Source organism: Malaclemys terrapin, chromosome 14, assembly GCF_027887155.1.
Source record: "Malaclemys terrapin pileata isolate rMalTer1 chromosome 14, rMalTer1.hap1, whole genome shotgun sequence".
Lineage (NCBI taxonomy): Eukaryota > Metazoa > Chordata > Testudines > Emydidae > Malaclemys > Malaclemys terrapin.
Window position 1 is genome coordinate 37,751,923 of NC_071518.1, and position 17,002 is coordinate 37,768,924.

At 49.6% G+C, this 17,002-nt stretch overlaps 1 protein-coding gene across 2 annotated transcripts; it reads left to right on the top strand.

The window, feature by feature from the left end:
- Nucleotides 1–1,046: 1,046 nt before the first annotated feature.
- CCDC113 (coiled-coil domain containing 113) lies at nucleotides 1,047–16,846 on the top strand. 2 transcript variants are annotated; one of them, XM_054048548.1, is made up of 9 exons: nucleotides 1,047–1,147; nucleotides 3,202–3,328; nucleotides 4,949–5,110; nucleotides 6,982–7,137; nucleotides 7,705–7,785; nucleotides 8,430–8,585; nucleotides 10,683–10,826; nucleotides 12,190–12,345; nucleotides 16,620–16,846. In XM_054048548.1, the coding sequence occupies exons 1-9, from the start codon at nucleotides 1,050–1,052 to the stop codon at nucleotides 16,710–16,712; spliced, it is 1,173 nt and encodes a 390-aa protein (XP_053904523.1). In that variant the 5' UTR covers nucleotides 1,047–1,049; the 3' UTR covers nucleotides 16,713–16,846. The 2 variants fall into 2 exon arrangements, with proteins under 2 accessions (XP_053904523.1, XP_053904524.1); XM_054048549.1 differs by having other exon boundaries at nucleotides 10,683–10,790.
- The last annotated feature ends 156 nt before the right edge of the window (nucleotides 16,847–17,002 follow it).

Here is a 17,002-nt window from a genome sequence, read left to right on the forward strand (position 1 = left end):
ACTACACCTGTCTTTCTCCTCAGTGGTTCAGCAAGGGCACCACTCTTGGCTTTCAGCTCCTCAGCTGTTGCTTCTCTTGAGTGGAGACCTCATCTCTCTCCCTTCTGACGGGGTATTCCCAGGCTGGACAGTTCCCCGCCTTCCCAGCATGGATAGACTGCCCTGGCACACCTTCATGCTTTCCCTTCAGAGAAGGATAAGACATAAGTTAATACAGATCCGTGTACGCAAGCCGGCTTTGTTTTTAAGGTACGAAGCATTACAAAGAACAGATTACAAACAACAAAGGAACCCACATGCATGCTTCTAAGCACACCAGAGTTCATCCTCTCACATGGACTTTAGCAAATGCAGTCTGTTCACACCTCACCTGGTGGGTCAGCTCAAAACAAGCACTCTGGTAACATGCTCAGTTCCCTTTGGATACAGATCTGGGATCTTTGAACTGGAGTTTCCCGAAGGGGGTTAGGTTAGCATACAAAGGGTCTCTCCCCAGGGCGTGTAAAGGTGGGTTTCGGAGGGAGAGATTTTGCATTCCCTGCACACCTAGTGTTCCAAAAAGACCTTTCAGCTTCCTCAGACCCTCCAGAGACGGCACTAATCAGCCTGCTGGGGAGGGCTGGGGGACGGGGTAGCAGGGCTCTGGGGGGCACAGGGAGAACCAGGGCTCTGGGGTCAGCAGCCAGCTGTGGGGAGGGGAGGCAGCAGGACTCTGGGGGGCACCAGGGCAGCAGGGCTCAGGGGAGGGGGACAGCAAGGCTGGGGGCAGGGGGGGCAGCAGGGCTCAGGGGATATCAGGACTCTGGGGGGCACCAGGGCAGAAAGACTCGGGGGGGGGCACAGGAGGCAGCAGCTGGCCGCTGGGGTAAAAGGGACGGCAGGGCTCGGGGGGGGGGGCAGTAGAGTTGGGGGGCAAAGGGGGCAGCAAGGCTGGGGGGGGAGGGGGCAGCGGGGCACCCAGAGCCCGGGCGGCCTAGGGGGCGAGTGTTCCGCGCGGGCCGGGAGCCCGGAGCCGCCGCCTCCCGCTGCCATGGTAACCCCGGGGAGCGATGGCGGACGAGGACTCGGAGAGCGTCCGCACCGCGGAGTCCCAGGAGCTCTCAGCCCTGCCCCTGCCCCAGCTCGAGGCCCTGGTGCAGGAGACCAGGTACGGGACGGGGCTGGGCACAGCGCCCCCCAGCTCTCATAGGGGGGTACAAAATGCCCCCGATCCCACATGGGGGTGGGTGGGAACAGCGCCCCCAGCTCTCATAGGAGGGTCCAAAATACTCCCTATCCCACATGGGGGGGTGGGCACAGCGCCCCCCAGCTTTCATAGGGGGGTACAAAATGCCCCCGATCCCACATGGGGGGGGCTGGGCACAGCGCCCCCCAGCTCTCATAGGGGGGTACAAAATGCCCCCGATCCCATGGGGGGGACTGGGCACAGCCCCCCCCAGCTCTCATAGGGGGGTACAAAATGCCCCCGATCCCACATGGGGGTGGGTGGGAACAGCGCCCCCAGCTCTCATAGGAGGGTCCAAAATACTCCCTATCCCACATGGGGGGGTGGGCACAGCGCCCCCCAGCTTTCATAGGGGGGTACAAAATGCCCCCGATCCCACATGGGGGGGGCTGGGCACAGCGCCCCCCAGCTCTCATAGGGGGGTACAAAATGCCCCCGATCCCACATGGGGGTGGGTGGGCACAGCGCCCCCCAGCTCTCATATGGGGTCCATAATGCCCCCGATCCCACATGGGGGGCTGGGCACAGGACCCCCCCAGCTCTCATAGGGGGTACATTATGCCTCCAATCTCACATGGGGGGCGGGGGGCTGGGCACACCACACTCCCACTCCACAGAGCATGGTCCTATTCAGATATAATCTCCCCCAGTCTTTATAATCAGGGCAGGCTGAGGCAATACCTTCCCTATGGCCCTTATGTGCAGGACTGTTTGAAAACCCCATCCTCTATACACAAGAAAGCTGGATTATAACATGCTCCTCTTCCCCCTCAGTCTGTTCATATTGGCACAGGCTTGGCTCAGGTTTAATGCCCTCTGTCCCTGATGAGAGAGGGGTTTTGGAGTTATGTTTTCTATGTAAATCAGTGCGAGGCTTGAAGCTGCTTCCACCCCTCTGCCTTTGGGTGCTTGTACCCCTGATGAAGGGCGAAGCATCGTGACGCATTTGATAGTAAAGGAGGCATCTTGTGTGTATTTGTGAGCAAGGTCCATCATTCCAGACTGTTCAGGAACCATCTGCTAAACATTTTCTTCCCTTTATAATGAGTTCCCAGTAGATGATTCCATCTGTCACTCGCTGGAAATAAAATGATGGAGCAAATGTAATAGAGAGGAAATATACTGGGGATGTGGGTGGGTGGAGCTGTACAAAAGTCATGGATCACATGGGGATTGAGGGTTACTTCTGTGGTCTCAGCACAGCCTCCTCAGAAAGGTGTGAGCCTTGTATGCAATCAGAAAGCCTTTAAGTCTGGTGGGTTTTTTGATAATTGACAGGAGCCCAGTGGCAGTTCTTCTGTAAGGATGTTCTGGGCTCGGCCCCAATCAGAAACATGAGAAAATAGATCAGTTACTTTATCTACATCCCGATTGTGTGTGTCACTAGGGTGACCAGATATAAAGTGTGAAAAATCGGGACGGGGGTGGGGGTAATAGGTGCCGATATACGAAAAATTCCCAAATATCGGGACTGTCCCTATCAAATCGGGATATCTGGTCACCCTATGTGTCACTCACAGCTGTTGATTTACCAGCTGGGGACAGCTCCACAGTGGGTGCTGCTTGTTCCAGCTGGGAACGCCTTACTGGGATCAGGACTACCAGCAGAGATCCTGTATATGAAAGATCAGCCCAGCTGCCCCAGCAGAAGATTTGAAGGGGTGCAGTCAAAGTCCCCTTCCCCTAGAGCCTGAGCTCCCATTGACGTCCATAGCAAATCTTCCATGGATTTCAGTTTGAACGGGATTGGGGCTTTCATGAGCATGGGCCTGATTCTTTCATTTACCCCACTGTTGCATCAAGAAGAGAGTCAAGTCATTTGTGTGCATCTCTGGATGTTTATGGTGCCCCACCTAAAATTTTCACCGCTATGAGCCTTATGTTTCCCCTCTGGTTTCATACACTGACCATATGCTCTATAGTCTCTTGTACCTGAAAGTCAGAGCGTGCTCATGCCAACCTCCACCTCCTTGCAGCCATGCCCTCTCCATTTTCAAAGTCGAGACAGAAATGTTTGAAAAATACTACAACAAGATGGAGCCAAAGGATCTGGTCAGCCATTTGTTGCCAGATATATACGGATCCTCGCTGGACCTGGGGCAGGTACGGTACAGAGCTACAGCGATAGTTACTTCTTGTTTGCAATGCAGCATTTCGGGGTCTGCCTGTCAACATGACTCCGACTATCCAGCCGCCTCCCTCTCGCTGGGATTCTCATTTAATGCTTGCGTGAGAAGAGGTACAAGGGGAGCAGTCACCCATAAACACATCCAGTGGGTTTCCCTTTGCATCTCACCCAGTTTGAAATGGACCCTGGAATATTTGAAAATAAGCGAGTGGAGTCGGAAAGTGATGTTTACCAGGCAACTTCTCTACCTTGCAGCCACAGTGCTCGGATGTCTTAGAAGGAAATTAACCACATACTCGAGGTGAGATGCCGCTGCTCTAGCAGGCATCAGGGTTTGCGCTGTCCCTTGCTGCAGCTGGATTCAGTCTGAAGACCAGTCCAGTTCTCAGTTTCCCATTCACCTTTTCTCTTATACGATAACACTTTATCCTTCATGGCACCTGCCAGAGATCATTTATAAGCACTAATGAATTTCTGGAAGATGGGTTTATCCACATTTCACAAATCAGGAAACTGAGGCACAAGATCAAGAGACTTGTCCGAAGCCACACATCAAATCTTTGACAGGACCCACCTCTCCCAGACTCTCCCTCTTGTGCTCCAGCGAGCACTTTACTTGCCCCTGTGGCCTGTGATCCATGTGTTTGAGTTTCACCTTCTCAGCAATGACTCAAGGGGTGGGAGCTCTATGGGCACTCCTCACTCACCCTGGTCTCCTTCCTGGGGGGATATTGCACCGTCTCCAAGCCTCAAACTGAGACTGGGGTAGCCTCTTTGGCAGCTCTTTCCCAGGTGGGGTGGAGTTTAAAAAGCAATCAGAACAGCCCAAAAGGGGCTACAAATGGACACCACTACTAAACTGTCTACGAGCCTGATTCTCATTTACATTGCTAATTTACACCCTTTTTAAGGCCCCTTTATGCTGCTGCTCTGGGTCTGGCATCAATGCAGTTAACTCAGATGATGGGCACCTGGGTTAGGGTAGCCCAAGTGTGAGCAATCACACTGCAGAGCCCCGTCTGAGTTACTGGGTCCTCACTTGTTCTGCACCCACCTGTATGTCGCTGGGACTTCTGGGGGCACATCCCAGGTGTCTTTGTGCTGCAGTGCGCTGAGCTGCTCTGTGAGTCTTTCCCAGTGAATTGGGGGAGAACTTGTCTGTCCTTCTGGATGCCCGGGGGGAATTGTGGGAAGACATTGAAGGAGTATCAGCACCCGAGGGATTTAGTTGGCATCATCACTGCCAAGTGGGTGCACTACCTGCTCACGTGAAAGCCTCCCTCAACCTTTACCCTACTAGCCCAGGTTGAAAGCACCACCGAACTTGGGTGAGAGAGTTTTGTGTGTGTACTGGATGGAAGTTGGAGCAACACGCGGGTAAGTGCCTGCAGTGAAGACATACCCTAAGTGTAAATGAGAATCAGGCCCATCATGTGTCTACAGATCCCTCACAGTCACCGTGGTTATTTCCTATTCTAAGTACAGGGAAAATACGGTAACCATTGGCAAATATTGACTTTTTAGTGGCGACCACTTTGAATGGGTTCTGTCGCTATCTACTTGCTCCTTCAGTTCTTTGTTTCTCCGGATTGCAGACACGTACCAGACGTAAATCTAAATCCCGCGCTACAGCAGATCGTTTTATAGGCCTGACAGTGGAGCAGAAGAATGATCTAGCGCAGCGGGAGCTGGATGAGACAAAGGAAGAAATTCAGCGGACCAAGGGGGATTCTGAACGGATTATACAAAACTACCAGGTACAGCCTTCCATGAGCTGTAGAATCCCTGGTGTAGTTAGTAACCTCATTTGTCCTACCTCTTTTTAGCCTCACAGCCCTTATGCTATGAAGAAAGGGTAGTTCCTCTGAGGAAGATAATTTGCTAGAGAAATGTGTTAATTTCTCTTAGATGTCTATAAATTGCTAACCCAGCGAGGAAGGTTAGTATGATTTATTTAGCTTTAGGGTTTTTTCTTTGACTGCCTTGGAGGATGCAAGTTGGGGATTGGTCCTGCTTTGAGCAGGGGGTTGGACTAGATGACCTCCTGAGGTCCCTTCCAACCCTGATATTCTATGATGCAAGAGCTGGTAGATGAACTAAGACAGATTCTCTCAGCTGCAACAGCTGCTCAGGGTGTTTATGATCCTTGGTAAGGACAAAAACTACAGGGGCACCAAACACTTGCCTCATGCCCCCATTAGATCATTTGTCATGGTGGCATTCCATTGCGTTATTACCCTCCAGTTTGCGTATCGGCTTCTTTACGCTACACAAAGAACAAAGGGGCTGGAATGTCATCATGCCAACACGTAGCATGTGTGCTGCTAAATGCTGTGATCGCTCCTCTGTGAGCTTAGAGTTACTGGGCAACAGCAACTTCTCAGGAGGCAACAGGAGGTGCAGGGCTGCTGCTATAAAGAGAGGCTGGTCCTGCTCTAAAAATGGCATGTTGGGCTTCCATATTTTGTCTCAGTGACTCTGTCAGTTTTACCCAGTTTACAAGTGTTACCCAGTGTTTTTTCCTAACTTCAGTGTCACAGACTTGCCCGAATCTGAGGGCCAGGCTCGGGGGCAGAAGGGCTGTTGTGCTTCACTAATGATAAAGGGCCAGAATTTTGATCTCACACTGATGTGATACCAGAGTAACACCATTTAAATCAATGGAAATACTCTGATTTTTACACTGAGATTCATCTCACAATCTATGCCAGGAGTTGCTTACTTGCCATACCTCGTAGTTCAGAAGAGGAAACGTTGGGATTTTAAAGAATCACCTTTGCTTAACTGAGTAGGCAGGTTTGCTTGATACAGTGCCGCGAGTGTCAGATCTGCCGATCCATGTGCCCCTTCACCCAATAAGGGTTTGTTTTTTGAGGTCCCTAAAAATTGCAAAGAGGTCTTTAAATGGCAATGCTGCCTGGATTCCTAATCCAGAACATCAACACAAATCAATTTGGAAGGGCTTCTTCTACACTGTAAAGGCATCTTCCTTTTCTTTCATCCCACCCACTTCTGTGTTGGGAGAGTGAAATAGAAGCCCTTTGATTAAGCTAAATGGTTAGAACCTAACTGTATCATCCTGACAGGTTTCAGAGCGGTGGTAGCCGTGTTAGTCTGTATCAGCAAAAGCAAAGAGGAGTCCTTGTGGCATCTTAGAGACTAACAAATTTATTTGGGCATAAGCTTTCGTGGGCTAAAACCCACTTCATCGGATGCATGGAGTGGAACATAAAGTAGGGAGGTATAAATACACAGCATAGGACTTCTTGTTGTTTTTGTATCATACTGAACATTCATATGTTCTTATCAAAAGTGGCGTTTTGAACACAACCGTTCCTTCAGACTTGGTAGATCTGGAGATATTTGCAAGTCAAGGCAGAACTGATTAACCCTGAAACTCAAGTACGGTAGATGTTTTGCTTTTCTTGTTCTTCAGTGAATGAGAGATAGATATTATTACCAAAACATCATTGCCACAGGGCAAATAGGGCAAAATTCACTGACGTCAATGGATTTATGCCAACAGAGAACTTGTCCCACTGTTCCTATGTGTTGTTCTCCACCCCAAGGCCCAAAAAATGAATGGGAGATGACATCTCTTTACTATAATGTGACTTCGATTCTACAGGCTGTCATGGAAGAAGCAGATATTCGGTGGGCTGATATTAAGAAAGCCATGTGCAACTTTAACAAAGACATTATCCAAACGATATCCAAGAAGAAAGGGAGTGTCATAGCTTCTGAGAAGGTGCTGAGATATCTTGAGGAGAAGAACCACTACAGGGTCAGTTCAGAGTTGTGTATTTATACATTCATTATATACCAGGCTAAATAGTTTAGACAAAATCCTGATCCATGAATAATTTCCCCCATGTTTTGGGCCATACGTACACCTACCTTGGCAGGTCTGTTTGGATATCTCCCTTTACCTTGCAATTCACTGTTACAGTAGTGCATTAGAAGCCAGCTTGGGGGCTCACCAATGACATGTCCAGCTATGACACAGGAGACTTGGTACGTGAATGACTGCATAGCTCACCTATGCACACCCTAGTGGAGGTTGGAGGAGTTACACGGCTGAGGTATGTGGGATTTGGGGCAGGGTGCTGTCCCGGTTGCTGTCAGAGCATTTCTTATTGATTGATTTATATAGAGGGGCGTGAACGACAGCCTCGTGTGGGGGCTGCCTCCCCTCCTTTTCTGGCTAGTGACAAAGTGTCATGAAAGTTACACCGTGGCTTGGAAGAATGGGAGCGTCACGACAAGAAGTGGAGCCCGGGGGCTCTCTCACGTTGGGCCCCACCGGAGAGAGAGCCATGACCATGACAGTATATCCCGGTGTCTTTTTTAGGATGCAATGAAAGAAAAATTGCGTTTGAAAAATGATTCTCTCAAAGTGCAGAAGAAAAAGTTGCAGCTGCAGCTCAAGCAGGTGTGTAAAGACTGAAGAGAAACGGGGAAGCTGCAGCCCTTTGAAAATGAAAGGGGCCAATGGCAGCTCAGTGCAGGCAGGCAGGGAGATTTCAGGGGCTCACCCAGACAGGGGGGTCTAATGTTTCTGCGTAGTTTCTCTGCTTCTAATCTTAATTCCTGTGATTGGCAGAGATTGTAGTAATCTCTGAGTTTATTAAGAAAAGGCCCCAACCTAGAGCACCTTGTATGTTCGAGGCAGGCCCCAAAGCAGCTTAATACCTGTGAGAAGGTTGTGCAGGGTGACCGCAGCAGAGATCCTGCAGAGTGGGAATTTGCACCTTTTTGTGCTAGGGAGAAGATCTTGGGTGGATTTTTGCAGCTCCTCCTGGAAGGGGTCGTGTGGGTGTCGCAGAAGAATAGCCAGTGGTGCTGGGGTCAGGCATTGCATGGATCCACTGAACGGAAACTCACATTAAGAAGGGAGCAGCAGGTTATGTCCCCTACTCCTCCCCATTCCCTGAGTTAGCAGCCCGGCCAGGTTGGGTTGAGGATTCCATCCTTTAGGAGCCCCCCGCTTGCTGTCCCCACAGAGCAAAGCCCTATTTTGTGGCATTTAGCCTCAGCTCAGTGATCATCAGCCTCTGTGTCTTTGCTGGCTTGCAGAAGGAAGAGATGGGCGAGGCACTCCATGAGGTTGATTTCCAGCAGCTGAAGATTGAGAACGCTCAGTTTCTGGAGAAGATTGATGAGAGGAACCGGGACCTGCTACAGCTAAAACTGACAGCGGGAAACACTCTTCAAATCCTCAATTCCTACAAAGTGAGTCAAGTCCATGGCACCTGCATTCTCTTTATCTCCTGCAGGGTAAGGGGGGGGGGGGTGCTTAACACTGTCCCTCTCTCTCACACACACTCTATTTCCAGGCCATCTCTTTCAATCAGAGGCATTTTTATTCCTGCTTAGCAGCTCCCTGGCTTGCCTGCGATATACATTCCAGCAGGTGGGGGCTGGGAGTTGGCACCTGCCCTGGAATTTTTGGAACCATTCCCTTGTTGATGGATTTGCCTGCTTATAAAGATCCTTACATTCGCTGTGGCTGCTAGGGTGTGTTCGATACATCCTCCTGATGTGCGTTTTGTGGCATCCACACAGGGCCGTCCTTACCCATACGCAAACTACGCAGCTGTGTAGGTCACCAGGAAATTTGGGGCACCAAATTGTCCCAGATTTCCTGGTGCCCTACACAGCTGCGTGCTGCTCCTGCGGCTGGCCTGATGCCCCGGTTGGCTGAGCCGGCCAGAAAAGCTGCCCCTGTTTCTGCCCCGCCCCCATAGCCCCGCCCCTGCTCCACCTCTTCCCATAGCCCCGCCCCTGCTCCACCTCTTCCCCAAAGCCTCCGCCCCTGCTCTGCCCCCACTCCACCTCTTCCCCTGAGCTATATCCCGGGGGACTGCAGCAGGGGTCGGGCCTGCACTCACTGCGTGGTGGGAAGTGGAGTGACCCGGCCCTAGCCAACTCCACTCCGCCCCGCTGGCTCCCAGCTGCCCCGCCAATGAGTCCTAGGGGGCAGTTCCGCCCTGCCCCCCAAGTCCCAAGGCTGGGAGCCAGGGGAGCAGAGCGGAGCGGGCTGGTTCTGGGGCTGGGGCCAGGTCACTCCACTTCCCGTCGCCTGGTGAGTGCAGGGTCAGGCCCGCCCTGCAATCACCGGGCGGCAGGAAGCGGAGCGACCCAGCCCCAACATGCTCTGTCGGCTTGTGCTGGGGGGGCAGTTTCCCTGACCCCCAAGGCTGCTCCTGCCCCCCCGCGGAGGCCTGGGGCCAGCCCTCTTCCCCCCCCCCCCTCCATGGGGGGCTGCGTAGGGCACCAAAATGTCTAGGGATGGCCCTGTATCCACATGTGATGGTGCAAAGCTGCAAACATTGCAGTGTGGTTATTTTGTCCCAAAGGGCTGTAAGCAGTAACCTTAGCATTGACCTACCTAGAGACCTTTGTGTATCCTTGCAGCTGTGATCTCGTCAGTTACGCAGGGTTAAGACTACCCAGTCCTTGGACGGGTGATCTTCAAGAAAAATCCAGGTGCTGCTGCAGGTGGTGGAAGTGACTCATTAGGCAGACTCCTCCTCTCTGAGTCAGTACTAAGGTTGGGGCACTGTGCTGCCGCAGATTCTGTCTCTCAGCTGTAATATAAAAAAGAGGGATGTGGCCATTAAAGGTTCATCCCGTGGCAGTTTTTGCAAGAGTTGGGATATTGGGCATAGTATCCTGGGGAAAATAACACCTTAGGCATTTCCAGTGCACCTTTCTCTTCCCCTCCACTCCTGCCTCCAGCGGGGTTATTGCATCCCACCCCAGAGCTGGCTGCACCTCTGCGGGAGGAAAAATGAAGAGCTTGTGAGTCCATTGCATATTTTAGGATCCCTGGGTATGGCTACCTTATAAACCAAGGGGGAGATTTTCACAGGCATGTGCAACTCCCACCGACAGTCAATGGTTCTGGATGCTTTACTCCTTTGGAAATCTTCCCCCGAGTTATTGTTAAACTACACTGGGAAAGGGCAGGGGAAAGATTTTTCCTTTCCTTTTTTCTGGAGTAAGAAACGTTGGGCTGCAGCAGTAACTCTGCCTCTCGCAATATTAGGACACAGGCCCCACTGCTACCAAGTAACATCATGCTAGAACGTGTTAAACAAAGGTTAGATCCCGAGGCTGCCATCTACAAGGGAAACTCAGAAATGAGATGCCACGTTGATCAATGCATTCTACGACGAAGTGGCAGTAGGGAGCGGAGTCCCAGAAGGCCAGCCCGAGATAAAGCTTGACGGTGTAGCGAGTAAAGGGACTCCAGCCTTCCATGGTCACTGATGAGCTGTTGCCCTCTTTTGGGCTCGCTGACTTTACCGCATTGTGCTGTTTCAGAGAAAGCTGCAGAACACCACCGCAACATCCGCCCGCCTGATGAAAGATATCTCCCAGAGGAAGGAGGCGCTGGAGAAGATGGAAAGGGAAACCATCCTGGTGGAGGAGGTAGTAGGAACATCAGAAACAATCCATACTGGGAATGTGGGTTTACTTGTTTTTTTAATCCAGAAATTTCATGTTACGAGACCATTTCTTTTAAGATTTTCTAACACTGGGTTACTGCATAGAAGTAAATGAGGCTGGTATTGAATTACACCCACATTTTGATCCCAGTTCCACGGGCGTAAGGCTGGAGTAATTCCATTCAAGTCAGTTGACCCAGTTCTGATCACACCCTTGTTTTGCACCCTCGGTAACTCTATTGACCTCAGCGGAGTTACTCTTGAGTTATACTGATGGGATCACAATCTGGCCCCACGGCTCTTTGTAAGCTGCCCTTCACTGACGTAGCAATGGGAGTTATTTTCATTCCGGCAGCAGTCAGGAGGGACTTTAAAACATAAAAGTCAGGAGATGAAGGAATGAAGATTCTCAAAGCTGTGTTAACTTGGCCACATACTTAGATCAAAGCAACAGAGGGTCCTGTGGCACCTTTAAGACTAACAGAAGTATTGGGAGCATAAGCTTTCGTGGGTAAGAACCTCACTTCTTCAGTCTTGCATCTGAAGAAGTGAGGTTCTTACCCACGAAAGCTTATGCTCCCAATACTTCTGTTAGTCTTAAAGGTGCCACAGGACCCTCTGTTGCTTTTTACAGATTCAGACTAACACGGCTACCCCTCTGATACTTGATACTTAGATCAGAAGCTCTTCGAGGCAGAGACTGTCTTTTTGTGCTGGGTTCGTACAGCACCTAGCACAGTGGAACCTGATCTTCCATTAGGGCTCCTAGACACAACCCCATACAAATAAGAGATGCTCATAATAATATCATAAATTGTCTATTACGTATGTAATTAGCAAAGGAATATTACAATAGAGTTAATTGTAATACTAGAAGCTGGGTGTCTAAAGTTATGCTGTGAAATGTACATTCAGGCACCTGCAGGCAAGTGCCCTGGTACCAGAAAGGCTGTGTACCTGCAGCTTCGATTGAAGTCAGAGGGTTTAGTGGTGCTGTGAAAACCAGCTCTCACTTGAGGTGCTGAAGGATGGAGTTTGGACTTTAACTTTAGGCACCCAGCTTTGGCATAGCTTCCTGCATTTAATATCCTTCCTCTTTTTAGAGGCACTGCCCTTCCCCCTCTAAGGGAGCCCCCGGCTGGGTTTTGTGCCACTCCACTGTCCCAGGCTGTAGCAGCAGGGAGTGTCCAGTGAGTTCAAGCAGCTCCGGAGTGCCCCTGGCAGACAGAAAACCGGAACGCTAATAGCAGCTGCATTCTGCACAGTTTAATCGCTCGACCTGCCGTTTTAGGGGGATGGGTTTGGCTTTTTTCCAAATTGCGGCTTTGCAGAAAGCAAAATCCCACCTAATCTACCTGCCCCGGCTCCTTTTCCTCTTTCAGGAGCGAGCCAAAGCAGAGAGTGTGAATAAGCAGCTACGGCAGCAGCTCTCAGATTACAGAGTGCCCCCGGTGGTGAAGTATGTCAATCAGAAGATGGCCATCTATGACCTGGAAAACAATATTAAGATCTGGGAGAGGAAGGTGGAGATCGCCGAGGTACAGTAAGACAAGAACTCCCGGAGTCTGTAGCTGCGCATAGACAGTGTCTGTGTCCTTCCCTGTACACAGCTGGGGTTTAACTTCAGAGGGCACCTGTCTGTGCCCACCCACGTTCATGCGATTATGGTGAAGGGGTCTGTTGCTTTGCAGCATGAGTGGGCGATTTTAGTTGTGGTTTTAACTACAGTGTAATTGAACAACTCGACGAGCTTCCTGTTTACAAAGCAGCGATGGTGTCAGAGGCTGAACTGAATGTATTCAGAGGACAGAGTGGGTCTCACAGTTGAACCCAAGGGGTTTTAAGCCAGGACCTGGTTATTAGTGAGTTAATAGGAAGCATCATCCAGTTATTATTATCCTGACCTTTTTAACAACTATCAAATACAGAAGAGCAGCAATGTAAACATCTCACCTCTGCCCATGGAACCAGTTTGGGCCTTTTCAAACACCCACGCTCGTGACTGTTTGAAAATGTTTTGGAGCTAATTTCTGATCATCTTCCTGTAACACGCTCCAAGCACTTTACAAGCATTCACTATCAGTGACTAATCGTTATCCCTATGTCACGCTGGCTGGGGCGGCTATGACTGGGAGTGCCAACCTCAGGGCAGATGGTCAAAAAGCAGGGCAGAGACACCCCAAATTGGTGGTATGTTCTGTAATTAGATTTCACCAACACAGTAACAAGTGTGAACTCCTAAAGCGCTGTAACAGCCTTACCATGGAGTCACAGACAGTCGCCTTGGGCATTCCAGTTTATCTTGCCACCCAGGCAAACTGGATTATGTGATAGATAGTCACTGTCCCCCGGGGTGCCTGGGGCAGGCCTCACCGAAAATGTCAAGGTCAAGGCAGGCTGCAAAGAGGAGAGTAGATCCTCCCGAGACTGGTAGGTGACACTGATGTTAAACTCCCCAACCAGTCCCAAACCGTGCTCCTGATCCCCCACACTAGTTATCAAGAAGCAAAAAAAGAAATCACACAGCCCCCTTTCTTGCATTCCAGTTCTCTGGCTCCCAATCAGCACCTAGGTGCAGTAAGGTGAGGAGTTCTTTAAAAACTCTTCTCACTATACAAAATGTTCTTGTGATCCCAAAGGGCCAGCCACATTGCCAGGTCTTACCCTAAATCCCACACTGCCAGCCAGTCCTTTAGTATCTAAAACTAAAGGTTTATTATAAAGAGAAAAGAAAGAACAAGAAGAGAGATGTTAAATAGTAAAGCGGTCACACTCATACAAAGATTTCAAAGGCCGTACATCAGATTCTTGGTGAGTTTGCTGGCTTAAAAGTCCCTCTGGAACACATCCACAGGTACAGTATATTCAGTCCTTTGTTCAGAGCTTCCGTTTGTAGCAAAGTTCCTGCAGAGGTAAGAAGGAGGAATGAAGACAAAATGGAGATGATGCAGTTGCCTTTTATAGTCTTTTGCCATGTGGCTCTTATTTCCTTTGTTCCAAACAAAAACTGCCCAGCACATGGCATGGAAGCCTTAGACTTCTCTGTGCACAGGCTTTGCTGCTCACTCATAAGGTGTCTCCCCTGGTTCCTTTCAGTTGAAGTCCCTTGATGGGCCATCAAGCAGGCTAGGCAGGGCAGATGCCAATCTGTCTGGGAGTGTCACCCAGCAACACAGCACAAGCTTGGAAATATAGCTATACCCTACATATCTATAACTCATAGCACAAAGGTGATACAAACATATAAACAAGATGATCATACTTGGCAAATTGTAACATTTTTGCAGATGCCTCACACGGCATATCTGGCACGATTCATTGCAATTTTACAATATTGGCATCCAGAATATCATAACGTGTCTCCTATATTCCATACAGCGTCGCAGTCACTTTCCACCAAAAATCCCAACAATATTCAGGCCGTACATATCCCAGGCGAATTGTACTCCGATCTCAACGCAAAGACAAAGCCTGTAGCCAATCCTGTCATTAACTAACTAAATATTTATTAACTAAGAAAAGAAATGAGAGTTATTGACAACAAGGTTAAAGCAAGAAGCACACACAGTCTTAGGGCTGGTCTACACTGGGGGGGGAATCGATCTAAGATACGCAACTTCAGCTACGTGAATAGCGTAGCTGCAGTCGACGTATCTTGGATCAATTTACCTTAGGTCCTCACTGCGCGGGATCGATGGCCGTGGCTCCCCCGTGGACTCCGCTACCGCCACTCGCTCTGGTGGAGTTCTGGAGTTGACAGGGAGCGCGTTCGGGGATTGATATATCGCGTCTTAACGAGACGCGATATATCGATCCCTGATAAATCGATCACTACCTGCCAATACGGCGGGTAGTCTGGACGTACTCTTAGATTTTAAACGGTAATATGAGCTTCTGTAATAAGCAGCTCTCTATGTCTTTTAGGGCTGACCCATGCCAAGCAGCATGGGGATCTCTTGCTTATGTTTTGCCCCTCAGAGTCCAGACAATATAAAGAGACATGGTTCCTCCTTGTCAGGGATTTTTATCCCTTTCACTCCAGAATCCAAGCTGGTGGGATGAGTTTATGCACAGGCCTCTGCTTCCTGGGGGGAGTGAGAAATGCAATCAACAAGGTCTCTGTCCTGTGATGAAAACAACGAGGAGTCCTCATGGCACCTTAGAGACTAACAAATTTATTTGGGCATAAGCTTTCGTGGGCAAAAACCCACTTCATCAGATGCATGGAGTGGAACATACAGTAGGCAGGTATAAATACACAGCACATGAAAAGATGGGAGTTGCCTTACCAAGTGGGGGGTCAGTGCTAACGAGGCCAATTCAGTTAGGGTGGATGTGGCCCATTCCCAACAGTTGACATCTTGCCCAAATAAATTTGTTAGTCTCTAAGGTGCCACAAGGACTCTTCCTTGTTTTTGCTGATACAGACTAACACGGCTACCACTCTGAAACCTGTCCTTTGATGCTACACGATGCCTCATTTGCCTTCAGTGGGCCATCTTGTGTGCAGGATGAGCATTTTACCTTAATTAATGGTTCTCTTCCTGTCTGGTGAGTTACACAATTGCAGAGGGTTACAATGCAAACACTCAATATAACTTTATACCAGGGGTAGGCAACCTATGGCACGTGTGCTGAAGGCGGCACGCAAGCTGATTTTCAGTGGCACTCACACTGCCCGGGTCCTGCCCACCGCTCCGGGGGGCTCTGCATTTTAATGTAATTTTAAATGAAGCTTCTTAAACATTTTAAAAACCTTATTTACTTTACATACAACAATAGTTTAGTTATACATTATAGACTTATAGAAAGAGACCTTCTAAAAACGTTCAAACGTATTACTGGCACACGGAACCTTAAATTAGACTGAATAAATGAAGACTCGGCACACCACTTCTGAAAGGTTGCCGACCCCTACTTTATACCATGGGAGACAGATGTAAGTTGGATTAATACATGCAGCATCCTACAAGCATTCCGGAAAGTCTAACCCTGAGATCTATTTTAACTCTACTAACCAGACTGGTTTCTAGCTCCGCATTTGTCAGTGTTCACTGACGCCCTGGGCTTGGCAGGAGCTGGTACCTGGTCTGCCAGCGTCACAGCCCACTTTACCGATGAAGAAACTGAAGCACAGAAAGGTTGGGACTTGCCCAAGGACACACAGTGAGTCGGGCGCCAAGCTAGGAAAAGGATCCTGAAGCTATTGCCTTAGATCATGCCTTGTTATGCAGCGAGATGGGTAGAAAGAAAACAACAATAAAGGGGAACCATTTAGTACCTACTGGTGAGTTCTCTGTATTGAAACGCAACCCTCGCCCCACAGTCAGTGAATTGAGATATGCAGTAGTGTGATGAAACCTGGGCAGGTTCCTACTAATATCACACACACACACACACACACACACTCTCTCTCTCTCTCTAACGCAGAGAGATGGCCCTACGTTGCATACTTAGATTGTAGGGTCTTTGGGGCAGGGACCAGCTTTTTGTTCTGTGTTTGTACAGCGCCTGGCACCATTGGTTCCTGGTTCCGAATGGGGCTCCTAGGCACTAGGGTAATACCAATAATATTAAGGGTCAGATCCACCCTGGGATCTGAATCCAGCATTCCCCAAAGTTCAGTGTTATTCAGGTTCAGATCCCAGTATAAACTGCTGTGGGGGATCTCAGTGCTTTCTATACAGTATTCAGAGGAAAGCCATGGGAGGCAGGACCTACTCAAATGCCCTGTGAGCTGAGGGGTGAAAACATTATCTACTCCATGGCAGTTTGCTATTGGCTTCTTATTTCTCCATTTTTACTTCTGCAGATGTCCTTGCAGAGCTACCGCAGAGCTTGGAACAAGGTCAAGATGGTCAGTAACCAGCTACAGCTTTGTCTCCCCCTGCAAGGTGGCCAGTGAGAGATCTCGCTTGGAGCCAGCCACGCGAAAAATGAAGCTATTGACTGGGGGAATGCAGAACACTTTCTACTGCAGCTTGGTCTGTGATAAGAGATGGAACCATTTCAGCCCAATTGATAAAGAAATCAAAACCGCCTGGGTTTGGACTCCTCTAGTTTGTCCAGTCCCATTTGTTGGACAGGCTGGAGCATCCAGTGGGCTCTGTCACCTGGGTTCTTTGTGGGGCTCCCAAAGTTCTGAATCAGCTGTGCTCCTGAGTGTCCCTTCCCTCTCAAATACGTCTGATCAGT